Genomic DNA, 27,135 nt, shown 5'->3' with positions numbered 1-27,135 from the left:
GGTTCAGACACTTATTCACAGACCCAGAGCGGGTAAGCTTTCATGCCTCTCATGCAGGGCTGGTGGGTGGCAGGCATTTGCCATCTGTCACTGCCTATTTCAGACCACGGAGGATCAGGATGGATGCCCACCCCTGTGTTCCAGCCTCCAGTTTGGATCACGTGCCCACGGCGTGCTATGTCCTCATGCCGCTGCCTGGCCTTCACCTCCTCCCTGCCTCCCCATCCTCTGCAGGTGCCGGTGCTGAAGCCCATGGACCTGATGGTGGAGGTGAGCCCTCGGAGGATCTTTGCCAATGGCCACACCTACCACATCAACTCCATCTCCGTCAACAGTGACTGCGAGACCTACATGTCGGCGGATGACCTTCGCATCAACCTCTGGCACCTGGCCATCACCGACAGGAGCTTCAGTATCCTTCACTGTGGCCTGGCCGGTGCCTCCCACAAGCAGGGTGGCTTCCGGTGGGCAGCGGGTTTGGTTTGGTAAGCAGCCAGCTGGTTTGGGGGTGGCTGCATTGTTCAACTTCTTCAGTGAGGCACCTCTGGCTCCTAGTATGCGTGTGAGGCCCAGATACAGAATCATATGTCACGTCTGTTTCTGAAAACCACAAAAATCACGGTTGCTGAGCATCGCATGTAACCCGTCACCTCCTCCAGGGTGGCCATGATCCCCCTCATCCTGGGGCCTCACCAGCGGCCAGGAAGGAGACAGAGTTCAGGGTTCAGCTGCTCTGGACGAGGGACTGCTGGCCTGGCTCAGCGTCCACTGAAGGCCCTTTGGGGCCCTCCCCACCGGGGCCCAAGGCAGGCTGTGTTAGCCTAGGAGGACCAGCACTGGGGCCCCAGCCAGGGCTTTGGGTGCAAACCAGGGTGTCAGAAGCCCAGCTGGGTTGGGGTCCTGAGAGCCCCCTGCTCGGTGTTCCTGTGTCAGGGCAAGCTGGGGGCAGCAGCGTTGACAATTCCCGCCGACTGCTGAGGACAGAGCTGGTGATGGCATGAGCACCGGCCTGCAGGCAGGGCAAGGCTTGACCTGCTGGCGGGAGCGGGAGGTGGGGGCTGGTGGGCGGGCAGGCAGGTCGCGGAGATGTCACTATTCTGCATACAAACAATGATAATATAATTATAATAACATACAGTGAGGCTCTGTGTGCCAGGCTCTGTGACCAACATCAACAAGCATTCATTGTAACTCATTTCATCTTCACAGCAACCCTATGAGGTAGGTACTGTTATAAGTCTCCTTTACAGATGAGGAAGCTGAGTCACAGAGCACTCAAGTTAACTAGGTCAAAGCTCACAGCCAGCAAGTGTCAAAACTGGGCTTGAAACCCAGGCCCTCAGGCCCCAGACTCCCCGCTTCTAACCTCCACACTACACTGCCCTTTGTGGAGGATGCCGCCCAGGTGTGTCTTGGAAGGGGTGAGAAGACCCTCCTGAGAGCCTCCATGTAACCGATGGCCTCCCAACTCCAGGCAGCCTGGGCACCCAGCACCGGTCACCAGTGGGCTGCATCCCTCCGAGCAGCAGAAGCCAGGATAGCTGTGGGGAGCAGGGGAGGCAGGGAGCAGTCCGGGAATGGCGAAAGAGAGTAAAAAATGGCTTTTGTGGGCTGAGAGCCAGGCACAGCCAGAGACCCCTGGGCAGGGAGACCCTCAGGAAACAGCAGGAAGGGAGCAGAGCAAAGCGTCGGATGTCCCCTGAGCCAGCCAGAGGGTGCGGGGCACATGTGGGTTTCGGAGGCAGAAGGTCTGTTTGGGTCTGACTGCCACCTTCAAGCTCTGTGACCCTGGGTGAGTGACCTCTCTCTCTGAGCCTCCGTCTTTTCAGTCATCCCTCCTCACAGAGCTGCGGGGTGCCGCCAGTGAGCCCCTCTGTGTGATGTGCCCAGCACTAAGTCAGCGCTTGGTGGGTGCCAGGAAACATCAGAGTCTCTCTGTCTTCTCCTGTCCCCAAAGCATGGAGTGCCCAGAGCTGGGAGGCTGGATTGGGATGGCCAGAAAGGTTCCAGGAAGGATTGGGACCCGAGCCGCCTTGAAGGCTTGAAGCTCAGATTTCTCTGTACATAGCGGGCTGGGCTGGACATCTGTCTGACCCTCCATTGAAGCTGAAAGGCTGTCGGGCCCCACCGGTCCATGGTGCTCACAGCAGCGGTTGGTTAGCTCTTCCTGCTGCACGAGCATGTTTGATGTGGGTAACTGTAAGAGCGCTTCAGGCCAGGTGGCTTCAGGGGCTGGAGCAGCATGGGCGATGGCTCTCTGGGCTGATCGCCTCTGCTGTCTTCTGTGGCTTCAATCGCAGGTGCCCGTAGTTCGCGCCCCACCCTCCCAGAATACAGTACAGGAGAAATGAGAGCAGTTCTCTCTGAACTGTCCCACCAGGACCCTAGATGGCACCCTGTGAGCTCTCATTGGGGGTGAATGCCTTGCTGTGATGGGCCAGGCCGGACTCCTGTATCTCCCCCTGGTGCTGGAGGAAGTCAGCTCCGCCCCCAGCCCCTGGATGTGGGGGAGAGGCGGTCTCCTAGCAGGGGCTCCAGGTCTGCAGATGGGGAGGGTGTGGGGCTCACTGAGAGGCCTAGGCAGTACCGTACAGTTCACAAATCAGCCTGCCGTTCACTGTCTCACTTGGTGCTCAGAGACAGTGGTAATGTGATGATCACCCCATTTCACAGATGAGGAAGTGGAGGCTGGGGGAGATGAGGGATTGGCCCAGAGTCCCCATTTAGCAGGGGCAGAGCCGGAGCTCATGCTCGGGCCTCCATGCCTGGTCCAGGGCTTTCGCCTCCTCGAGCCCCCGCCTCCTTCCTGCTGGACTCAGGTGGGGATGGTAATTGCTGTGGTTTTTCTGTACGGGCTGCTGTGAGGATTCTGTGACACTGTGGGTGCCGAAGCCCTTTCTGAAGAACCGTAAAGCCCTGGGGTATGGAAGGGATGCTGCTTCGTTTCATGTATTCAGCCATTCATTCCCTGTGCCTTTCTACTCCCAGGTCCACACTGAGCCCTGGGGACACGGGGATGAATGGCAGAAACTCAACCCTTCCCTGGAGGGCTTGGGGGCTGCGGGGGACACAGCCCTGCCATGGCAGTGGAAGGGAGGGAGCCATCCTTGCTGTAGCCCAGGGTCTGGACAAGCTGCTGTGGGGGCCGCCGAGGAGGCCAGAGAAGGAATTTGGGTAGGAAGCTCCCTGGGCTTGAGGAGGCTGCCTGAGAGCATGGGTGTGCGGGAGGCGGATGCATGAGGAGGCGGAAGGTGCCGGAGCTGTGGTGCTGTGGATGGTGTGGGCAGGGGGCTTTCTCCTGGGGCGGGGTCCCCGAAAGCCAGTCATTCACAAAACCCCCACAGCTCTGACTGCCTCCGCATGCCACACAGGCTTCCATTTACTTTTCCCATTAAAAAAAAATTGTTTTCTTTAAATCAAGTTGCTTTATTTTTGCCTAAGTTTTTGAAAGGGAATTGAATTTCACCGTCCTAAGTTAAAGTATCACATCCCATAAACAGGAGGCAGCCGCAACCATAACGGCGATGCACACAAAATGGTGGGAATAAGATCCAGCCTCAGGCCTGTTGGAACCTTCCGTAATAAGAGACCGCTCTGTCTGCACTCACCTGGCAGCAGCCACCAGCCCCATGTGCCTACTGAGTGCCTAAAATGTGGCTTGGTGACTGAGGAGTGACATCGTTAATTTGATTTAGTTCTGGTTAATCATACTTCAAATGAAATAGCCACCTGTGGCCAGCGGCTACTGAACAGGACACTGCAACCTATCTCCAGGTTGCCCTTAGACCCTGAAGCTGGTTCTCTCTGAAAAGATGGAGGTAAACATGTGCTTCAGTGTTAAGGTGGGAGAGTGAAAACAGAGACATCCCCCCTCATTCATCAGAAGGGTTGAATCCTGTCTCGGTGTCTGCATCTATATTATGTTAGTGGAGGCTGTGCTGACTTCCCACCTCCCTGCTTCCGGGGGACGGGAAGCTATCAAGCTATTGATGTACCATAAACAGGGGCGTGTCACTAGTTAGTTTTGGAGGTGCCATGGGTGTGTGTCGTGGGTGAACTGGATTCTAGCTGACAAGGCTGGTGGCCTGGGGATCAGCAAGGAGACCTGGGGAGAGAGTGAGAGGCAGGTCCAGAGCGTGGCCATGGTGGGAGGCAGTGGAAGAATGAGATTGTAAAGATGGAGATGTCATAGATTTGGGTGGTATCATAACTCTTTTTGGATCGGGGTGGCCACAGGACATTTGAACAAGTTGGTTGTGAATAAGAAAAGGTGATTGGTTCATCCCAGGACTGCAAAGTCCTCCCTGGCCATTACCATGAGCCTTGCCTCCTGCCCCGTCCCAAACACACAGATTGTGCCCTATCCACATGTTGCAGAGCATACCATTTACCAGCAGGTATTTATTAAGCACCTACTATGTGCCAGGCCTCGTGGGTGATGCTGGAACTAGATAAAGATTCTACCTTCAGGAGTGGACACATGATAAACCATTGGTAAAACACCCGGCTTTGGAGCAGGTGGTCTGTGGATGCTACGGGGAGTCGGTGGCCCAGCCAGCACAGCCGTGTACATTTCTCTCCAGCCACGCCTGCTGCTGGCTGCAGGCCTCAGGTCGGTGGAGGGTGAGCCAGGGGTGTGGTTTTTGCCAAGTGAAGATGTAGATATGGAGCTGATGGTGTGTGCAAGGGAGTGAAAATAATGATTATTGACCAAAGAATCTGAGCCAGGCGAGGGACCGTGACAAGGGAGGAGTGTCGGCAGATCGGGGGCCTCGGTGGATCCTGGGAACATCCCTGGCCACACACCCTGCCCTGTAACTCAGTGTCAGATCTCTGTGTAACTTCCCATTCTGTGAAAATGATTGTGTTAATTCATCGCAATGTAAAGCACCCTGACCTTAGCGATAGAAGAATGTGTGTCTATAGCATGCGCAAGATTCTGAGCTGGGCTTGAGGCAGCCCTGACCAGTCAACTTAGGCATTTGGCAGGAGTTGAGTGGAGTCTCCAGGGGCACGTGGTAGCCATGGAAACCTCCCTGATTGGATCAATTCATTGGGGAACCTCAGTGCACCTGGCGCTCCCCATGGCCTGTTGCCGCTTGACTCCCCATGGCCTGCTGCCACAGTGACAAGACACGGACCCAGGGTTCACACCACAGAGACAAGCCTCACTTGGCAGGGAAGGTGTCGGGACTGTGGGCTGCAGGTGCCGCGATGGGACTGACAGCAGTGGAGTAATGAGAGGAGGCGTTTCATTTCTGACATGGGAGGAGGCCAGAACGGCAGCTGAGGCCCCATGCAGAGCTGGGAATTGCTCTGAATTTTTGAGACACCTTTTGAGCAGATCTCAATAGGATGGATTCTGGCTGTCAGAGGGTGACAGTTGTCATTAGTCCTGACAAGAAAAACCCAGGGTCGGGAGGCCTGCGCCCACACAGAGCCAGGGGAAGGCGTGGGCTGGACTTGGGGTTCGCGTCCTTTTGACCCTTGCTGTCTGGGGTCCTCACTTGGCCTGATGACGCTGTTCAGTCCTCCGTGCCCACTGGAGTTTTCCACTGCGTCATGTCTCCTGAGTCCAATCACTAACACTTTCCGTCTCAGCAGAATTGACTTTTAGTAACCATATCAAGAGAAAGGAAAATGTTTTTTAGTAAAGGAGAAAAAGAGGGCATTGCTTTGACCATTGGACAATGAGAAAGGTGACTCAGAGGACATCTCTGCTGGAATGCCATCATTGGTTCAGATGGAGGGAGGGAGCCTGGTGATATCGCGGCTCTGTGACCTGTCTCGGTGTAGGCACCAAGGCTCAAGCAAGAGGAGCCCTCCCAGCCTCCTCCCTCTCCCTCACCCTCAGAATGGAGACAGGTGCTGAGCCCTCTCTACTCTCCCCTGACACTTGCCCGAATCTCTCCCTGCCCTGCACAGAGCCTTCTGCACAGCTGTGAAATTGGCCCATCAGAGCCTCTGGTCTGACCATGTCAGCTCCCCTAAAAGCTCTCAGGAGTTCCCCTCTGACTTCTGGAGAAAGCCTGGGCCCGTCCACAGTGCCCTGTGCCTTTGGTGATCAGCCCCTGCCCACCTCTTGGGTCACACTGGCTCACTCCTTCAGCCACTGGGTCCCTGGCGTGGGGCAGGGTGGGGTGGAGCACTCCGCCATCCCTTCTCCTGACCGTGCCATCTGCCTCTTTGGCCTGGCTGACTCGTGCTTGCCCACATGCAGTATCTCACAGCCCACTGCCTGGGACAGCCTCTGTCCTGTCCCTGCCACACCACCCAGGCTGGTCAGAGCCCCTCTAAGCCTGCAGCTCCTTGGCTGCCCCCTGGTCCCATTGAGTTTTCTGCCTCCCCCATTTTATGGTGAAAGCCCTGAGATGAGGAACCCAGGGTGAGGCCTCTCTGCATGCCCTGCATGGTAGGCTTTCAGGGCATAAGTACCCCGAAAGGAGGCTTTCATAAGTACCTTGATAGGAGGTGCTTATGAGCGGTTGTAGGTGGAGTGGGCTGGAAGTTCGCCATCTCCATGTGGTCTTAGGATACAGACACCTCGTTGTTGATCTGGGCTCGTGGGGAATCAGAGACCCCAAACCCTAAAGTGTGAGAGAAGGAGCCTGGGCTTTGGACTCTGGCGGCCCTGGGCTCAGACCCATTGCTCAGCTTTCTGGGCCATCAGCTTCCCTGAATGCAAAATGGGAAATTTCCTTTTTATAAGGATATTTGTAAGGTCTAAAGAAATCTTTCCCATAAAGAGCCTGGTGCCTAATTGGAGCCCAGCAAGAGGATGGTTTATTTTGTCTCTTAAATAACAGCCCCTCAGATATTTAAGGTTGGTTCTCATAAAATCCCTGCATCTCTGATGGGTAAAACTCCTTTTTCCACAGTGCAGTTTCAACATCCGTTTAAGCAACCTCTTGCGCCCTTTAATACCAATATTTTGAGACTGTTAATGCAGCACTGGGTGATTTTTCTTGTGTCTGATGCTTCTTGAAGGTAACAAATTGCACAGGAAGTCTCAGTGGATGGACCTCTGCTTTATTTTTAGCACCCAGAGAATTTTAAAGAGGGTTTGATTGATTTTTCTCTCCCTTAGTGATTTCTCCTGGTGGGAACTGGCATCGCACCAAGCCTCGGCCTGGAGCACATTTTTCTAATTCCCATTTACAGAGCAGGTCCCGTGGCCAGGTGGGCTGGAGGGGGTGCAGCGACTCACCACAGGAGGCTCAGAACTCTCATCAGCCCATACCTGCCTGAAGACTCAGCTTGTCCTCTGTGCCAGGAACAAAGGAGGGAGCAGACACGGTCCCTCTGCTTGCAGGCTCTTTGCTGGGCCAAGGGATCCCGAGCCTAGGCTCCACCCCTGCGTCTGCCACTGATCCTGATCACTCAGTCTTTCTGTACCCCCTTTATCTCATCCACCCTATGTGTGTGTCTCCTGTACCGGGAGCTGTGAAGGGAGAATGGCAGATGAGTATGGGGCCTGATGCTATGCAGACATGCAACCCTCACCAGCCCACGATCCACTGTTGGGCACCTTACAGGCTGCCTCTTCATCCTGCCCGTGGTGCTAATTTAGAGAGGGAGATTGGGATGCCCTGCTCAGAAATGCTCTGTTCACAGCACATCAGATACGTACAACTGACAGCCGGGAGTCTGGACCCCTGGGTTCTGACTGCAGCTCTGCCGCTACCTGCCCGCGGTTCTGTGCATTCACTGGTTCATTCAGTAGCACTGGCCGAGAGTCTGCTCTGTGTTGAACATTGGTGCTAGGGAAGCAGACAGGGTCTCTGGCAGGGCCTGCAAGTACAGTTGTATGGGGTGTCTGCTGCCCCAAAGAGGTGATGGTCCAAGCCAAGCACCTTGGGAAGAAGGGACTTTTTTGTTTTTTTTAGTTCTGCAAGGAAGAGCCGTCTTTTCATAATTGGCACAAAGGCACTTTGTGAGTGAATGGGGATCCTGATGCTGCCTGGGTGAACTTTCTAGGTGAGCAAGAAGATACTCTTCTTCTTGCTCAAGCCTCAGTGAGTCCCGTGATCCTATCGTCCGAATGCACCCAGAGCCCACCTGCCTCTCTGCCCCCAGCACGTGTCCAGGCCCCTGTCTCACCCTGATCATGATGGTGACCTGACTGGCCTCCCTTCTTAGGTCTAGGAGCCAGATTGCCAGAGCTCAGACCTTGGCCCCAAGACATAGGGGTTCTGCAGCCTCAGTCAGCTCACTTGGGCTCTCTGTGCCCCAGCTCCTCACCTGTAAAGTGAGGAGAAGCCCCTGTTGACACCATGTGGCTGCCTGAGGACTGGGTGCTATGATAATATGTGGGAAGCCTTTAGCGCAGTGCCTGGCAAATCACTGAGCTGCAGGATCATTGCTTCGTTAGCTGTGTTTCCCCAGGTGTTTCCTTACAGTCTGTTCTCCTATAACATGAGGAAAAAAAAAAATGACAAGATAATGTCACTCCCTGCTCAGAACCCTTCAGCAACTTCTCCCAACTTGGAGTAACTCCGCCCCTTTCTGTGGCCTCCGAGGCCCTGCAGGAGCTGGCCCTGGCCCCTCTCTGGCTCACTTTCTCCTCTCTCCGCTTGCTCCCTTGGCTCAGCCTTCCTGGCCCCCTACTCTTCACCATATTTCCAGCCATCTCCTGCAGCAGAGTCATTTTGCACTGGCTGTTCCTTCTGTCTGTGAAGTTTCTCCACCCTCATCCGCTCAGTGGACACCTTCTCAGAGAGACCCTCCTTGACCAGTCTGTCGGAACTAGTCCCTCCCCTCCCTGACTCCCTCGAGCCCCTTCCCTTAAGACTTGGCCCCTACCTCATTCCCTGTTCATTTCTCGACTCTCCCTCCTGGACTGGCGGCTTCATGAGAGCAGGGACCTTGTTTGGTCTGCCTGGAGTAATGCCTGGTCCAGAGTAGATGCTCAAAGAATGGAACCAGCACAATAAAGTGAGATGGGTGTTAGGATAAGGTGGGGAGGACCCTGGTCTCCTTAGAAAGTCCTTGATGGAAAGGCATTGGCACTGAGGCTTCTGTCCTGGGCCTGCCATGTGGTCCCCTGGCAGGTTGCTTCACCTTCCTGGACACCGGTTTCTCCTTCTCTTGGCTGGACTGGTGTCCTGAAGCTGGCTTTCATTTAGACGGGTGGGCTGTCCTTGCCAGGTCTCCCTTGATCTGGCTATGTGTGACCTTGTGTCTTGCCAGCTGCTGGCATGACACAAGGTCACACACGGCTTGTAACAGCCAGGTGTGCACATCTCTTCCCAAATCCAGCTTCATGGGCATCTCTTTGGCAGCTTGAATTTGACCATGATGGTAGTATTTCTTTTCTTTTTCTGTTTCTTTTCTTTCTTTCTTTCTTTCTCTTTCTTTCTTTCTTTCTTTCTTTCTTTCTTTCTTTCTTTCTTTCTTTCTTTCTTTCTTTCTTTCTTTCTCTTTCTTTCTTTCCTTCTTTCCTTCTCTTTCCTTCTTTCCTTCTTTCCTTCTTTCTTTTCTTTTCTTTTCTTTTCTTTTCTTTTCTTTTCTTTTCTTTTCTTTTCTTTCTTTCGATGGAGTCTCACCCTGTCCCCCAGGCTGGAATGCAGTGACTCGATCTCGGCTCACTGCAAGCTCCGCCTCCCGGGTTCACGCCATTCTCCTGCCTCAGCCTCCCGAGTAGCTGGGACTACAGGCGCCCGCCACCACACCCAGCTAATTTTTTGTATTTTTAGTAGAGACGGGGTTTCACTGTGTTAGCCAGGATGCTCTCAATCTCCTGACCTCGTGATCCGCCCGCCTTGGCCTCCCAAAGTGCTGGGATTACAGGTGTGAGTGACCACACCCAGCCTGGTGGTAGGATTTCTACAGATATCTACAAACACTACAAAATCAATCTCTCCCCTCCCCAGAAGAGAGGGTATTGTTCAAGTTACCAGCACATAACTGCTCTGGAGCCTTCACAAGGCCAGGCAGTTTGGTCAGTCAGCCTCCCCCATGACTGAGGGCTTCCTGCGTGCAATGGCGCTGTCCATGGTGCTGACCTGTTGTGAGCCCTTGCTGCGTTGAGGTCAGCATCTCCACCTCCCACCCCACTGTCACTACTTGCTATGTTACACGGTGTTCTGAGCACACTGCCCATGTTAACTGGTTGAATTTTCCCAAAAACACAATGTGGTAGGCATTATTAATATCCCCCTTTTACAGATGAGGAAACAAAGCCACAAGAAGTTTCAGTAATCTACCTAAAGTCAAACGGGGAAAGGGGGTGCCAGGGCTGGGATTCAGACTTAAGCCACCTGGATGCAGAGCCATGCACTTAACTGTCATGCTACACTGCCTCTCAGGCATGATGGTAACAACCCCAGTTGCAGCCTGCCTGGCACTGGGGTGAACAAATGCAGGATGCCACCGGTTGCATTTCACTCTCATGACCACTGACCAGGTGGGAGCTGTCACTGTCCCAACTCTGCAGAATGGAGAGGGGCTCTGAGAGGTGGGCTCCTTTGCCGAAGGCCCCTCTGAGCCCAGTGTCCTTCTGATGGCCTGCCCAGCTCTGTTGAGACAGCCACATTTCTTGGTTCTTGCTGTAGGTCCTGTGGAAAGACAGGCCCAATTGCAGGATAGATTGGAGGTTATTTTGTGATGAGCATGGCTGTCAGTAGCTGTATGGCAGTCCTCACGTTTGCCCTGCAGGTGGCATAGTAGAGGTGTGCGACCCTGGCCTGCCTCCTGTCCCTTCCCGATCCTCACGTTTGCCCTGCAGGTGGTTTAGTAGAGGTGTGTGACCCTGGCCTGCCTCCTGTCCCTTCCCGATCCTCACGTTTGCCCTGCAGGTGGCATAGTAGAGGTGTGCGACCCTGGCCTGCCTCCTGTTCCTTCCCGATCCTCATGTTTGCCCTGCAGGTGGCATGGTAGAAGTGTGCGACCCTGGCCTGCCTCCTGGAGCCCAGCCACGCGAGCTCAGCCACACCAGCCCCACATGAGGTTGGAGAGGTCTTCCTGACAGACCTCTCTGGCATTTCTAGAACTCGCTCCCTGTTAAAATCCTCTTGACCCCAGTCCTGAGCCCCAGACCCTTGGCCTGCTTCCCTCTTCAGGATGGGTCCTGCCACTTCCAGCCTCATGTCAGGACCCCTCTACCCTCATAGCTCACACTCCATCACCATGGAGCCTCTCCCTCCCTCTTAGAACACTTAGAACTCCTCTTCTTTTGGACAGAGCCCATGCTCCCTCCAAGTCCTGCTGGTGCCACATCCTCTCCAGCCTGGCTCTCGCCCTTTCTGCCTCCCTCCCTCATGCTCAGCCACCCAGCCTCTCACACCTCTGAGCCTTGTACTCCCACTCTTCAACCCTCTCACCCCCTCCAACACACACACACACACCCCAAACACTTTCCCACCTGCTGACTCTGCTGGGATAACTCCTACTCACCATGGGCTTCAGAGGACCCTTCCCTGACTCTACACCATCTCAGGGCCTCGTTATAAGTCTCTGACATGAGCACCTGTGTCTCTCTTAGGCCATTGATCGATCATGAAGCTAAATCTGCTTCCCTGCCAGGCTGGGAGCCCCGGCAGTCAGGGCAGGGTCTGGTCTGCTCCTTCTCAGTGCTGTGTGGGTACAGCTGCCTGGGTGCACGTCCCGTCTCTGTCCAACCTTGGATTCCCTCTCCTAGTTCTTGGAAACCAAGGCATGCCATTTGCCATAGACCCTCCTAGTCCTCCCAGGGGGTGACAAGCACTGTACCTTTTGCATCCTGCTTAGTCGTATGCTTTTTTCCCCAGAGGGAGAGAAAACTCTGATTGGGAATTCTAATTTAACTAACTTCAATTTAACTGTAGCCGTGTGCTGGGTCCTGTGACATACGTCATCTGGTGAAATCCTCATTACAGCCCTGCAAAGTAGAAGTTACCAACCTATTCTACAGATAAGAGAAGCAGAGCACAGAAAGGCTGAGTTTTCAAGAGGTCACACAGATGTTAGGCAGTGGGGCTGGACTTTCAGGCTCTGGGCTTTGTGATTCAGAAGTCAGGACTTCCTTTTTCATAGCTTGGTTGATTCCATTCTAAGCACTTACGAATCACCTGAGCTGGGCCGTGGCAGAGCTGTGAAGATGGGCTCATCACACAGAGAGTGTGCAGGGCTCAGTAGCTTGTGCAGTGAGTGGTGAAATAGAACAGCACCTTTCCCATGGTTCCGGCAAGCTGGGTTCTGCTCCCCAAGAGGAACTGAATCATCATTAAGGTGTTTTGAGCAGAGACGGGAAGGAGACTGTTACAGGCTAGATTGTGTCTGACCATCCCCATTCATGTGTTAAACCCTAACTCCCAGAACCTCAGAATGAGACTGTATTTGGAGACAGGGCCTTAAAGGGGTGATTAAGTTAAAATAAGGCTGGTAGGGCGAACCCTAATCCAATCTGACTGGTGGTCTTATAAGAAGAGGTGATTAGAACCCACAGAGAGATGCTAAGACGCAGGAATGAGAATGTGAGGACACAAGGAGAAGGCAGTCCCCTTCAAGCTGAGGAGATGGGCCTCAGAAGGAGCCATCCCTGCTGACACCTTGTTGTTGGACTTCGGGCCTCCATAGCTATGAGAAACACATGTTGATAAGCCACTCGGTCTGTGGCGTTTTGTTACAGCAGCTAGGAATCCTCCTGTAGGGTCTGACATGCCTCGGTCTGAGTGCTTGCAGCTCATGTTTGTAGTCAGGTCATCTTTTGGAGAAGATTTGCTGAAAAAGTAGTTTTTCAAGATGACCTCCGTGTGCAGGAGGCCTTCTAGGGCACCTCCACATCCAGAATCCCTGGTGAGTTCATGCGGGAGGCCTTTCGTGGCTCTTGGCGGGGCTGCCTCCATCCCTAACTCCAGTGGCTGCTTGGTTGCCATGGCGACAGCTTCCTCCATCCTGAGAACAGGCTCCTGCCGAGACATCTGGATGAGCCTCACTGTGCTCCGTGAAATTGGTGGAGCCCAAGGCTGCAGCCCTCTCTGTCATGGATCCCTGCTCTGCACCCAGCGTCCCCCTTGCTGAGGACACAAGCCAGTCTAGCCAGCCTGGCATCAGGGTCCTTGGGGTGCCTACCCCATGGGGAAAGCTGTAGATGGTGTGGAAATGAGTTTGCTCCAGAACAGCGGGAGGGAGGCTGACTGGAAGTTAGGGAGCCAGGATTTCAGTCCTTACACTGCCAGGGCTCCATGTGTGGCCCTGGGCAAATCACTGCCGGCCCTGGGCCTCTCTCTCCTCCTGGGTGGGGTTGGCACATGGGCAGTTCCTGCCTGCAGGGGTGGCCTCTTTGCCTGGCCTGTGCTGGGGCACGGCTCTCTAGGGTTATTACCATGTCTCAAGGTTCAGTTACTTGCTGTGGTTTTTAGATTAGCTTGTTGTGGGGTCTCCACTGGGGCCCATCATGATGTGAACGAGTATTTGCACACTGCTTTGGCATTTGTGGAGTGCTTTGCATACCTGCTCCTCACTTGAGCTCCTTGCCAGACTGAACCAGTGATGCTTCTTCATTTCACATACCTGGCTTTATTTCCAGTCAGCAGAGATTTGCCCCATAGAGGAGCAAGCAGCCCTTGGTTCCTGTGCCCATCTTACAGGAGAGGACGACCAGGGTGCAGACTGGTGCAGCTTGGCTGCCGTGGCTCCTGGAGGTGCAGCCACCTCCTCCAGCCTCATGTGGGGCTTGTGTGGCTGAGCTCACGTGGCTGGGCTCCAGGAGAGCAGGCCGTGCCTCTGGTAGCAGGAGATGAAGGAGTTTCTTTTTTTTTTTTTTTTTTTACAGGTGAAATAAATTTTAATGATAAAATTATTTTAGTAATAAAAATCATAATAATACAATTTATTTAACTAAAGATACCCCAAATATTATCATTTCAGCATTGGCACTAGCTACATTTCAAGTGCTCTTTTTTTATTATTATACTTTAAGTTCTAGGGTACATGTGCACAATGTGCAGGTTTGTTACATATGTATACATGTGCCATGTTGGTTTGCTGCACCCGTTAACTTGTCAGGTACGTTAGGTATATCTCCTAATGCTATCCCTCCCCCCTCCCCCCACCCCACAACAGGTCCCAGTGTGTGATGTTCCCTTTCCTGTGTCCAGGTGTTCTCGTTGTTCAGTTCCCACCTATGAGTGAGAACATGCGGTGTTTGGTTTTCTGTCCTTGTGATAGTTTGCTCAGAATGATGGTTCCCAGCTTCATCCATGTCCCTGCAAAGGACATGAACTCATCCTTTTTTATGGCTGCATAGTATTCCATGGTGTATATGTGCCACATTTTCTTAATCCAGTCTATCACTGATGGACATTTGGGTTGATTCCAAGTCTTTGCTATTGTGAATAGTGCTGCAATAAACATACGTGTGCATGTGTCTTTACAGCAGCATGATTTATAATCCTTTGGGTATATACCAAGTAATGGGATCTCTGGGTCAAATGGTATTTCTAGTTCTAGATCCTTGAGGAATCACCACACTGTTTTCCACAATGGTTGAACTAGCTTACAGTCCCACCAACAGTGTAAAAGTGTTCCTATTTCTCCACATCCTCTCCAGCACCTGTTGTTTCCTGATTTTTTAGTGATTGCCATTCTAACTGGTGTGAGATGGTATCTCATTGTGGTTTTGATTTGCATTTCTCTGATGACCAGTGATGATGAGCATTTTTTCATGTGTCTGTTGGCTGCATAAATGTCTTCTAGGGTTTTTATGGTTTTAGGTCTAACATTTAAGTCTTTATTGCATCTTGAATTAATTTTTGTATAAGATGTAAGGAAGGGATCCAGTTTCAGCTTTCTACATATGGCTAGCCGGTTTTCCCAGCACCATTTATTAAATAGGGACTCCTTTCCCCATTTCTTGTTTTTGTCAGGTTTGTCAAAGATCAGATGGTTGTAGATGTGTGGTGTTATTTCTGAGGCCTCTGTTCTGTTCCATCGGTCTATATCTCTGTTTTGGTACCAGTACCATGCTGTTTTGGTTACTGTAGCTTTGTAGTATAGTTTGAAGTCAGGTAGCGTGATGCCTCTACCTTTGTTCTCTTTGCTTAGGATTGTCTTGGGAATGCGGGCTCTTTTTTGGTTCCCTATGAACTTTAAAGTAGTTTTTTCCAATTCTGTGAAGAGTCATTGGTAGCTTGATGGGGAGATGAAGGAGTTTCCATAGAAACCTCTGCATACCCAAGGACTATACGGGAGGCCTGTGTGGATCACACCTCCTGTGTCCTTGGCAGGGATGGCTGCAGACCTCACTCTTTGGTGGAAGAAACCTCGTTTTGCTGAATCCCCCAGATACAGGCTCTGAGCTCCCAGGGGTGGTCTGAACAGCTGGGGGTACCCAGCACCCCTACCCCAACCCACCAGGGTGAGGAGCTCCTTGTACTATGGATGGGGGACCAGGGTAGGCCCACCTGTCGCTCCAGGGCTGCACTTGCTCCATCTGACATTGAACCTGGGGCTGTGTGCAGTAAAGAAGGGAGGCTGTGTGACCCAAGCAAGACTGCAGCCCCTCCTCTAGGCCTGGCGCTGTGGGTGGCAGGGCAAATCCACCGTGTATGGGGGTTTCTGGGCACATAGCCGTCCTTTGTTTAGCTAGCACCTCTGGCTGGTTTTCTGTTACAACAGCAGAGTTGAGTCGTTGCAGTTTCGATAGAGATCCTACATCTGGCTGGGCCTGAAATATTGACTCTCTGGCTCTTTGCAGAAAATACTTTCCAACACCTGTGAATGTTTGCTCTCGGCCACTGGAAGGAAAAGGGAGTTCATTTCAAGACATGGGGGGCTGGAGCCGGACAACTGCCAGGTCCCCGGGCCCCTCCAGGGACCTGACAGCCCCTCCTTGCCCAGGACCTCACTGTCCCTGTCTCATGCCTGTGGCTGCAGGTGTGAGTTTCTCCTCCTGCTCCCTGAGCCTCAGATGACACAGAGTCCAGAGGGGCTGAGAGACTGGCCTGAGGCTCCACAGCAGATGAAAGGCGGATTTGAGGCTTGGACCCGGGGTCCCTGGCAGCCAGGCAGAACAGGCCTGTCATCCGGCAGACTTTCTCAGCAGCTCACCTACAGAGCACCCACTCTGAGCCTGGTCCTGTTCTCAGCGCTTCACGTAGACTACCTTACCCCATCCTCACCTGGTAGCTGTGGAGTGCATTTGCTCTTCTGAAGTTAGGGAAACTGAGGCACAGAGCGGTTCAGAAACTTGCCCAAGGATACATAGCTAGCAAACAACAGAGCTGGAGACACCCCCAGATCGTCAGGGGTCAGGGTTCGCACTCTGGAGCCACAGAGGGTGTGTGGAAGACTCGAGCCCGACTGAGTCCCAGCCCTGGTCTGACCCTTCTCTCCTTGTCCCTGAGCGGTTAGCTTCTCCTCGCCGAGCCTCTGTTTCCAATGTGGAAGGGGCACACCTCACTCACAGAAGGCAGAGGGGATTGGATGAGCCACAGATGCAAAGCTAGTTCCGTGCAGCCAGCCTGCTGCACGTGTTAGCTGCGGCAGGTACCAGGTGCTTGGCTGGGGTTTGGGGGATATAAACAGGAGAACGACTTTGCCCACAGTCAGGTGAATGACACAAGCAGGCCAGCCAGTATTTGCAACCTAAAAAGATCTCACTCGTGGGCCTTGGAGCAGAGGGCAGTGGAGACCAGAGGAAGCGGTGTAGAAACCCGTTCTTCCTGGTGGACTTCACTGGACCGGCAGCACGTGTGACGTGCTTCCCAGACCCCAGTGCTCTTTCTCTTTATTTTTTCCAGACGGAGTCTCACTCTGTCGCCTAGACTGGAGTGCAGTGGCATGATCTCAGCTCACTGCAACCTCTGCCTCCCAGGTTCAAGTGATTCTTCTGCCTCAGCCTCCTGAGTAGCTGGGATTACTGGCGCCTACCACTATGCCCAGCTAATTTTTTTTTTTTTTTGTAGTTTTAGTAGAGACAGGGTTTCACCATGTTGGCTAGGCTGGTCTCGAACTCCTGACGTCAAGTGATCCTATCACCTCGACCTCCCGAAGTGCTGGGATTACAGGCGTGAACCACCATGCCGAGCCAGCACAGCGCTCTTGCATTTATACCACAGCAGCAATACTTTGAACACGCTGCAGGGGGACGACCCCTTTGAATGGCCTTTGTCAGTGACGATCCACTCCTAAAAAACCCCTCACACCCTGAGGCCTCCTTGACCAAGCCTCTTCTCTCTGCTTCCCCTTGAGATGGTTTGCAACCTCTTGCCCCTGGGCCCTGATCAGAGGGGACCACAATGGACTGATTCATTCATTCCTTCAGTCAGCAACTACTTACTAAGCGCCTACTGTGTGCCAGGCATTGAAGGTACAGTGGCAATCCTGACAGGCAGGTCCCTGCCCTCACTGGGGGCAGACAGTAACAAACAGGCCAATAATGTAATAGGCAGTGATTAATGCTTGCAAAAAGAGAAAGCAGAAGATCTATAATTAAGCAAGGTAAAATAAGGGTTTATTTTGAGGGGCAGAGGAGATTTATAGGAGGTTACTTCGTTAAGGAGCATTCAGGCAGAGATCTGAAGGGCGTGCGTGTGAGGGCCCTGCTTGGGAATGTGCCCATCATGCCCTGGGCTGACCGGACACCTCCATGTGCACAACCTGCAGCTTCTTCTAAGGGACAATGGGACCTGGCTGTGGGGGACTGTGGGCGGAGGAACCCAAGCTGGATTCGCGATCATGCACCCTGGCTCAGGTATCAGCTCTGCTGCTCACTGACTGTGGAACCCTCCGAGCCTGTCTCTGGACCAAAGGAAAGCAAAGCGGCGCACCAGCTGCTTTCTGCACCCTGTCAATGTGTGTTGGGTTGGGGGTGGGGGCAAATGACTGTGAACAGAGTGGAAGGGCTGTTCCCAGGGAAAGGTTCAGAGTCGTCTCCTCAGCTAATATTTGTCTACAGATCAGTCATGCAGTGAACATGTCCCAGGCACCAGCTCTGGGCAGGTCGTGTGAGGGGTGGGGGGCACAGAGGTAAATCAGGTGGGGGAGCCAGCCCTGGAGCCGACTACAGGGCAGGAGAGATGGGGACACACACAGCATAGTGGTCCTGAGGATGAGCAGATGGGTAGGGCCTCGCCTTGGTGGTCAGGCAGAGACTTGGAATGTTCCGGCAACGTCGAACTGCTGGATATGGTTGGCGGGTAAGGAGGGAGAAGCGGCCAAGGTGAGAGTGAGGAAGAGCAGGCAGGAGCAGCAGGCCGGGCAAGTCTGACCTCCTCCGTGGAGTGGGAGAGGCCCCCACACGGTGGTAGGGAGTCCCGCAGCTGTTTGCGGAAGTTCACTCCAGCTGAGCTTGGGCACGGATCTCCATGGGGACAGAGATGCTGATGGCCTGGCCTGAGGGGCAGAGCGGAAGGGGCTTCAGGTGGAAGAGCCCCGGGACCTGAAGACTGACTGGACAAGGGAAGGGCTTAGAATGAGGAAGAAGCTCTCCTGATGCCTGGCTTGGTGTCCCAGGGCTGGGGATGGGGAAATGGGGAGTTCTAGAGAAGGAGCAATATCGGGGGGGGCTGTTGGTGTGGGGGGCTGTCAGTATGGGGGGCTGTCCATGTGGGGGGGTTATTGGGCTCTCGGTGTGGGGGTTTGTCAGTGTCGGGGGGCTTTTAGTGTGGGGGGACTTTTGGTGTGGGGGGCTGTTGGTGTGGGGGCTGTCGGTGTAGGGGGGGCTGTAGGTGTGGGGGCTGTCAGTGTGGGGGGCTGTCGGTGTGAGGGGCTGTGCAGGCACCCATAGCACTGGCGTTGTGTCTGCTCTTATTTCCCAACTCCCAGGAGGCACCTTGGGTGAGTTAGTGTCCTGTGACTACTGTAGCAAATTGCCATAAACTTCACGGCTTCAAACAACAGATATATTCTCACCGTCCTGGGGGCCACAAGTTCTCAGTCCAGGTGTTGGCAGGGCCATGCTCTCTCTGAAGGCTCTAGGGGAGGAGCCTTCCTTGTCTCTTCCAGCTCCAGGGCTCCAGGTGTTCCTATAGCCATCGCTCCCATCTCTGCATTTGTCTCCACGTGGCCTTCTCCTCTGGTGTCTCCTCTTCTGTTTCTTAGAAGTTCACTTGTCATTGCATTTAGAGCCCACTTGGGTAATCCAGGGTGATCTCATCTCAAGATCTTCAACTGCATCTGCAAAGACCCTTTTCCCAAATGAGATCACACTCCACAGTCTCTGGGGATTAGGATGTATGGACATATACTATGCTGACGTATTTGTGGGGGCCACTCTTCAACCCACCGCAGTGGGGAAAGATAGTCTGTGCTCAGTTGAGGCATATGGGATTGAAGAGCGATTTTACCTTCTCTCCTTTTCATCCTCTCTGCATAGCTTGCTCCGCTCTCTGGAATTTCTACCTGTGTCTGACAAACTTTTCCTGCAGGGAAAATGACTCTTAGCTGCTAGAGTGTGATTGGAAGTGAAACAAAAGCCCACCAGACAGTTGGAGTGGAATTAGGTGGAAAAACAGAAGGTGAATAATTCAAGTTGCTTTGCCAGGGGAAGGGGGACTCTTAAATGAGCCTAATTATGCTCTTTCCTAAGGGAGGCCAGTCCTGAAATGAACCTTGTGAAGCAGTTTTTCAAGTAGGATTTAGGCGGCTATCATGAAGCAGGCGTGGGGCCACCTGCGGTTAGTCCTGGAAAGGAAAGGGCCCAGACCCTCATTTTGCAGATGGGGAAACCAAGGCTTGCAGAATGAAAATGATGTCTCAGTGAGAGCCATGACCAGACGCCCAGCCGGGGGTCCCCAAGCTTCTGACCTGGTACTGGTCCTGCCAAAGTTAAAGCCGCCGAGTGAGTCACAGGGCCAAATGCTTCAAAGTCTACACACGGGGGGCTACGATGTGAGGCAAAAAGGTGTGTTCATGGTAGCTGAGTTTGGGCGTAATTCTTGTGCCCCGGAGGCGTCTCCCACAGCTACTTCCCTTGTCAGGAGTCCATCTTCAGGCCCCTGTGTTACGATGGATTGAGGGAGCGCCAACAGGGACCGTCCCACTCCGTAATTAATTCCTTTTGCAAAGGGCTGGGCTGCAGGCCTGGGTAGGTCCTATGGCCACCTGAGCCAAGGTCTTGGAGAGGTGGTCCCAGGGACAGGGTAAGCATGGACCCAGCCCAGTGCCCACACCCTGGAGGGTGCTGTGCTGCCCAGAGGTTCTGGGCACGGCTCTGGGCCCTGGAATTCAGAGGCTCGGGACTGCTTGCCTCCCCAGGGAGCTCTTACCTTGGGGACCCTGTGGTGGGGGACCTGCCGCATTGGCCATGACAGTGATTTTGCTCCTTCTGCAGGGTGATGTGGATCCAGGGCCTCTGTGTCTCACATGATTGTTTCACACCACCCACCCTATCCAAAGACAGAGAGAAACAGCAAGAGAGATTCCCCTGTGATGGCTCCCCCATGGTCCTGGGCTGTTGGTGGGACCCAGGTTTGGGGGACTTTATCTCCCCAAAGTCAGGCCCTCGATCCCTTTGCCTTTGGGGACTCTGTGTCCCCAGCCTATACATGGGGTGCTCGATTGAGTGTCCGTGCCCATCAGCCGGCCCTGGGTTGCTGTGGCTTGGGTATGTTTGCCACAGGGCTACAGATGTAGTGGAGCCCTGCATACTTTTATTACTTACTTAATTAATTTATTTATTTATTTTTGAGATGGAGTCTTGCTCTGTTACCCAGTCTGGAGTGCAGTGGCACGATCTCAGCTCACTGCAACCTCTGCCTCCCGGGTCAAGCAATTCTGCTGCCTCAGCCTCCCAAGTAGCTGGGACTTCAGGCACACACCACCACACCTGGCTAATTTTGTTTGTATTTTCAGTAGAGACGGGGTTTGGCATGTTGGTCAGGCTGGTCTCGAACTCCTGAGCTCAGGTGACCTGCCTGCCTCAACCTCCCAAAGTGCTGGGATTACAGGTGTGAGCCATGGCACCTGGCCTCCTACATACTTTGAAAAGTTCTGAAACATTCCCAGGTGGGAAAGGAAGGAGCGTTTGGGTGGACACTGAACCTGTCAGGGGGGCGCAGGTTTTGCGGTGGTAGCAAACAACCTGAAGATGTCTGAGGCTTCAAACACCCACTTCGAACCTCCCACTCACACTGCAAATGTGTCTGTCACAGGCTGGCTTCGGTGCGATCTCACTGCAGAGGGAACAGTATCACAGCAGACCACGCGCTGGCTCTCAAAACTTCAGCCTGGAAGTAACATGCCTCACTTGTCTATTCATTGGCAGAAGCAACAAGCCGCTGGCCACTCTGGGTACTGAAAGGCCGAGGGAGAGGACTCCCCTGGGAGAGAACTTGGAATGTTCAAGGAATGCCCTGTGTGTCAGCATTTGACTTCATCCCACCGAGTCCTCCCGTACCCACTGTGCCCCATGAGTTATAACCCCAGGAAATAGAGCGAGAATGTGTGTCCTGATGACACAAGCAGAACTCACGCGGGACCCACATTCCCGGGCACTTCTGTTGCTGCCAAGCCTCCCGTGGCTTTTGTGTGTCTCAGGGTGTGCAGAGAGAATTTAGCCCCTCTCTGCCCTGCCTCTCTAGTGCACATTATCCATGGGCTGTGACATTTCCATGGGCTGTGAATGTGTGTGACATTTCCTTAGTGGCCGCACTTTTTCTCTGGATCCCATTTTAGTGAAGTTCAGTACGGACCTGAGAGCTGCCTGAGCGGGTAGCATGTGCTGGAAAGCCATGGGAGGCGTTTGGCCCGCGAGGGCGGGGCTGCCGGGCGGGCGCTGGTGAAATCAGCGTGGCAGGAGGAGGGCTGTTTTCTCCCTTGGCCTTCAGTATCATTTTTCATTAGTTAATCGCTGCTTCTTTTCATACTGGAAAACTGTAGTTTCCTGGGAAACCAGCCAGGCAGTGATGACAACTCGTTTTTCCCTCTTTATTTTTATGTGTTTCTCAGTTTCTGGTTAATGATGTGCTTCCGGGAAGCAAGATTTGAGCACGAGCACAGAGACCCTTGTAAGTGCTTTCTGACTGCACAGATCAGCCATTATTTTTTCCTGGCATTTTATAAACCCTCGTGTTTAGAGAGGTCGGAAAATACTGCTTTCTTTTTTTTTTTTTTTTTTTTTTTTTGAGACAGAGTCTCACTCTGTCACCCAGGCTGGAGTGCAGTGTTCGGATCTCAGCTCACTGCAAGCTCCGCCTCCCGGGTTTACGCCATTCTCCTGCCTCAGCCTCCTGAGTAGCTGGGACTACAGGTGCCCGCCACCTCGCCCGGCTAGTTTTTTGTATTTTTTAGTAGAGACGGGGTTTCACCGGGTTAGCCAGGATGGTCTCGATCTCCTGACCTCGTGATCCGCCCGACTCGGCCTCCCAAAGTGCTGGGATTACAGGCTTGAGAATACTGCTTTCTTGCTTGCCTTTTTTTTTTTTTTTTCTGACAGTCTTACCCTGTCACCAGGCTGGAATATAATGGTGCGATCTTGGCTCACTGCAACCTCCACCTCCTGGGTTCAAGTGATTCCCCTGCCTCAGCCTCCCAAGTAGCTGGGACTACAGGTGTATGCCACCGCTAATTTTTTTTGTCAGTAGAGATGGGGTTTTGCCATGTTGGTCAGGCTTGTCTCCAACTAATTTTTTTTTTTTGTATTTTAGTAGAGATGGGGTTTTACCATGTTGGCCAGGATGGTCTTGATCTCCTGACCTTATGATCCACCCGCCTCGGCCTCCCAAAGTGCTGGGATTACAAATACTGCTTTCTTATTGAGAGAGACAACAGCTTGGGTGGAGGAAGAGGGAGGGCAGATGGATTTCAGATTTTCCAGAGATAAAATAATAATGGAAACTGACATTCATTGAGCTTTGCAACGCATCAGGCGATGTTTGAAGGGCTTTGCCTCTGATGGTCTTCACAGAAAAGCGATGAAGTCATACTGCTGACTCATTTCACAGATGAGGAAGCTGAGCACGGATAGCTGGGAACTCGCTCAGGGTCACATAGCCAGGAGGTGACAGAGCTGGGATTCAAACCCCAGACCTTCCGACTCCAGGGCTCACATTCACCTGAAAAGTCAGAGGGAACAGACCGTGCAAAGCCCCACGCAGGGCCGGGTAGACCGGAGCCCGAGGTTGTTGCTGTGAGAGGGGAGAGGGCCTTTCTGTCAGGGTGACAGGTGGGATCTGAAGCTGGAAAGCCGGAGAGAGGCTTGGTGGGGGCCAGTCCTTCCATGCTCCAAGAGATTCTGATCTGCTGCTGGGCAGCAGGGAAGGGCCAGGAAAAGAGCAGGTGCTGGGGCCGGGGAGGTCGTGAGGCTGAATCCAGGCTTACCACTCACACCTAGGCCACCCCGGACACGTTGCTCATCTTCTCTGTGCTCCAGTGTAACAGTCAGGGATACTGCCTTTGTACGCAGTCAAGTCCGTGACTCTAAACAAAAGGCGGACATTTATTAGCTCCCATCTTTAACATTCTGTGGAGAATGGCTTCAGGTGCAGCTTGACGCAGGATTCCAATGGCATCACCAGATCTTTCTCTGCACTCTTTCCACTGTCTGCCCCACCCTCAAGCTCCAGGGTTTCTCCTCATCCTGGCAGCAGATAGAAGCCCCTTCTTTCTACACCACCCAGCCCAGCAGGGGTGACCAAGCTGCATCCCAACCTTTTCAGTATTCCAAGTCCTGGGGGCTGGAGGGCACAGATCAGAGCCGAGCTGGGGTCGACCCCGAAACCCAGAAGAACCTTTGCCCAAAGGAGAATCTCCATACTGCGGACAGAAAAAGGGGAGTGAGTGCTGGGGGCCTGAAGGGAATCTCCCAGATGCCCACACACTGAATTCCAGACACAATTTGAAGAGGGACCCGGAAGACTTGAAATCATTCACCAAGAGCATCCACCGCCCAGCATGCAGTAGGCACACAATAAATGCTCTTTTCCTTCTGCTTGGCAACCAACAGGGGGAGGAGGGCAGAGGAGAGGGGCTCCACAGGTCAGTGCTATGTGTGGCTGGAACTGATGCACCCTCACTGGGGTGGGGTGCAGGTGGGGGGGAGCAGGTCAGGAGGGAAGTGTTGGGTCCAGCTTCATGGGGACAGTGGACAGGCACCTAGAAGGGGTGGCCGGCAGGCAGTTCACCATGCAGGTCTGCAGCTCATTGGCTAGGATGCATTTTGAGGGTCTCAGGAACAGAGAGGCAGTTCAGACACAAGGGTGGATGGCTTTGCCTGGGAGAGGTGTCAGAAACCTCCAGGAAGGCGGAGCATTGAGGGCGCGCTTCACTGCCCCTTCCTTGACCGCACTGCTCCCAGACATCGTGGACATCAAGCCAGCCAACATGGAGGACCTCACGGAGGTGATCACAGCATCTGAGTTCCACCCGCACCACTGCAACCTCTTCGTCTACAGCAGCAGCAAGGGCTCCCTGCGGCTCTGCGACATGCGGGCAGCTGCCCTGTGTGACAAGCATTCCAAGCGTAAGTGCCCGTGCCTGGGGAAGGGGGCTGTGCAGCGGGCAGGTGGGCGGGCAGGGATGTCCTGTCCTGGTGCAGCTGCTGCAGGGGTGGTGGTGGGTATGGGAAGAGCATGTCCTGCACTGGCCAAGGTGGGTGAGCCCATTGCTTCTTTAGTGCTGGTTGGTCGGGGAGCCTGGTCTTGCCACCTGCTGCCCCCCAGAGTCCCTGCACAGCCAGGAACATCCCAGCTTCTAGGGTTCAGGGCTCTAGGACGAGGGTCAGGGCATCCAGAAGGTAAGGAGGCACCAAACTTAAATATCGCCTCCTCTCGGAAACCTTCCCGGACCCCTACTTTAGATCAGGATCCTGCTCTGTGGCCCTGCAGCCCCCAAAGCTTCCCTCTCTTCCGGAACTAGCCGCACCCGACGAACTTGCTGTGGGCTGCCCATCTTCTCCGGCTTTTTGAAGCAGGGTCTGTAACACGTGCCCTCATCCTAGAGTCCACCACAGGGCCTGCTGTGGGGATCCCACAGGGGTATCCGTGGAGGTCCGCGGCTGAACGAGTTCCAGGGGACATTTTGTGACACAGCAACCCCCAGCATAACAGCTCACACCGAACACTCACTCTGAGCCCAGCCCCCACCAAGGGCTTCACCTGTGAGCTCATCGAATCTTCACACAAGCCCCAGGAGGTGCTGTTCAAAAGAGGAAACAGAAGCTCCAGTTATTGGCCCAAGGTCACCCACATTCAGTAGTGGCAGAGCTGGGCTGCCTGGCACTGGGTTGTGGCCACGGGCTCACACTGCCACAGCCGTCCCAGAGGCCCCTGAAGGTGCGGGATCAGGCCATGGCATCCTCCTTCTCAGACAGACCTGCAGGGCTAGCAAGGGGCCAGGCAGGAGGGGGGGTGTCCCCCAGGCAGAGGGCAGGGACTTTGGTTATCTGGTTCCCCTCACTGTCTGTCCCCAGTGCCTACCACAGTGTCTGGAAATAAACTCTTGTTGAATAAACCCAGAGGAGCCTGACTGAAGCCTGGGTGCCAGTGGCCAGAGGGCTGGTTGGGAGTGACAGGGCCACACTGTTCCCTTGAGGAGTCTGGTTTTGCTGGGCAGTCAGAGACAGGGTGCACACCAGCCCCAGGACTCAGGCTCAGGGCCCCCCAAAACCTCCAACTTCTGCCTCCTTCTTTGGCCAAGTTCTGGCCCCCACATCCACCCCTTCATCTCCTCTGGGTTTGTCCACGCTCCGTGTGTCACACTCAGCCATCCAGGCATTCAGTAGGCGCCTATTCCCAGCATGGGCGTGCAGCAGAGGCCAACCCTCGGGAGCTGGCATCTGCCGGGGAGGCAGGCAGTGAACACACACCTGACGCATGTCAGGGCGTGGCAGGCAATGGCACCAACACCCACAAAGTCAAGTACAGGGACAGAGGGGGTCAGGGAGGGCCTCCCTGAAGAGATCACAGTGGAACAGACACCCTGAGGGGGTGGGCCATGCTGATCTCTGGGGAAGAATGTTCTAGAAGGAGGGAACTGCAGTGGCCATGACTCCAGACATTGCCTGTAGGTCAAGGGAGGGACTGGGTTTTGTTCTGGGTGAGCTGAGAAGGAGAAGCTGTGGGTTGTCGTGAGATGGGGACTTGAGGACGAGGAGGAGACGCTGCAGAGGGTCCCCGGGGGAGCAGGTATCAGAGGCCCCTGCAGGGTCTGCAGAAAGAAATAGTGACCCCGGGGGTGGGGGTGGGGGTTAGGAGGTGGGGCAGGGCTCACCTGGCTGCCCCTCAGGATGTTGCTTGGAGGTCGAGCTTTGCCTTGTGGGATGTGACTCTGCTGTTTGGTTTGAGCTGTGGGTGAAGGTGGGGCTGTGGCCTGAAACAACAGGGGGTGCCGGGGACCAGCAGGCAGGTTTCAGACCTACAAGCCTGAGGCCCGTATTGGGCTCCAAGGAAAGGCGTCGAGTAGGCAGCCAGATATCCAGGCAGCAGTGTCGCCTGGAGGTAAGTGTGGAGTTAGTGGCCCGTGGACGGATGGGAGGCCAGAGACCAGCTGAGATTCCCCGGGTGCAGGGGGCCCGGGGCTGTGTCCTGTGCACCACAACGAAGGACCACACACTTGGTGGCTTGAAACAGGGCATATGTATCGTCTCAGTCCACAGACCCACACCCGGCTCACTGGCCGGAATGAAGGTGCTGTGGGCTGGTGCCTTCCAGACCCCCACTCCGATGATCCAGGATGACTTCCCCGTCTCAAGGACGGCTGAGTTGTAGCCTTGATTTCATCTTTGGCCTTAATTTGACTTTGCCGTGTAGCACAGCATAGTCACAGGTGCTAGGGATCAGGACGCAGCCATCGCTGGGGGCCGTTCCACTGCCCACTGCAGGGCACTGCTCCCACCACCTATGCCACCTACGCCTCCCGCCCACTGACTCAGTCTGCATGGGCCTCCAGCTGTGCCTGTGCCTGTGTGCAGCCGACTCTGGGTCAGAATGGGATGGGAGAATATTGAGGAAGAGAGGGGACTCTTCCTGCTCCTGGTTGGTCCATCCCCGACCCAGTGTGAGCCCTGTGGGAAGGAGGATGGGGCTTCATGGCACCCCGTTGTTTATACGGGTGGAAATCCAGAAACATCCTCTACATCCTAATCTTAAATGCTAAGATTATTCAACTCTTCTCAAATGAGCTAGGCAGCTTTTTCTTTCTTTTTCTGGAACCATTGGTGTAATATATCTGCTCCTTGAAGTATTAGGAAAACGTGTGTGTGAAGCTATTCGGCGT

The 27,135-nt window shown here is 54.0% G+C and overlaps 1 protein-coding gene across 3 annotated transcripts in view; it reads left to right on the top strand.

The window, feature by feature from the left end:
- Nucleotides 1-27,135, top strand: part of PPP2R2C (protein phosphatase 2 regulatory subunit Bgamma) — a 214,017-nt gene that overhangs the window by 166,356 nt on the left and 20,526 nt on the right. For all 3 annotated transcript variants that reach the window (XM_008017965.3, XM_008017963.3, XM_008017967.3), the window contains exons 5-6: nt 235-412; nt 24,218-24,382. In XM_008017965.3, the coding sequence (XP_008016156.1) occupies nt 235-412; nt 24,218-24,382 (343 nt within the window). The remainder of the gene's footprint in view (nt 1-234; nt 413-24,217; nt 24,383-27,135) is intronic.

Source organism: Chlorocebus sabaeus, chromosome 27 (genome assembly GCF_047675955.1).
Source record: "Chlorocebus sabaeus isolate Y175 chromosome 27, mChlSab1.0.hap1, whole genome shotgun sequence".
Lineage (NCBI taxonomy): Eukaryota > Metazoa > Chordata > Mammalia > Primates > Cercopithecidae > Chlorocebus > Chlorocebus sabaeus.
Note: the sequence above shows the minus strand (reverse complement) of the source record. Positions and strands in the feature narration are given on the sequence as shown.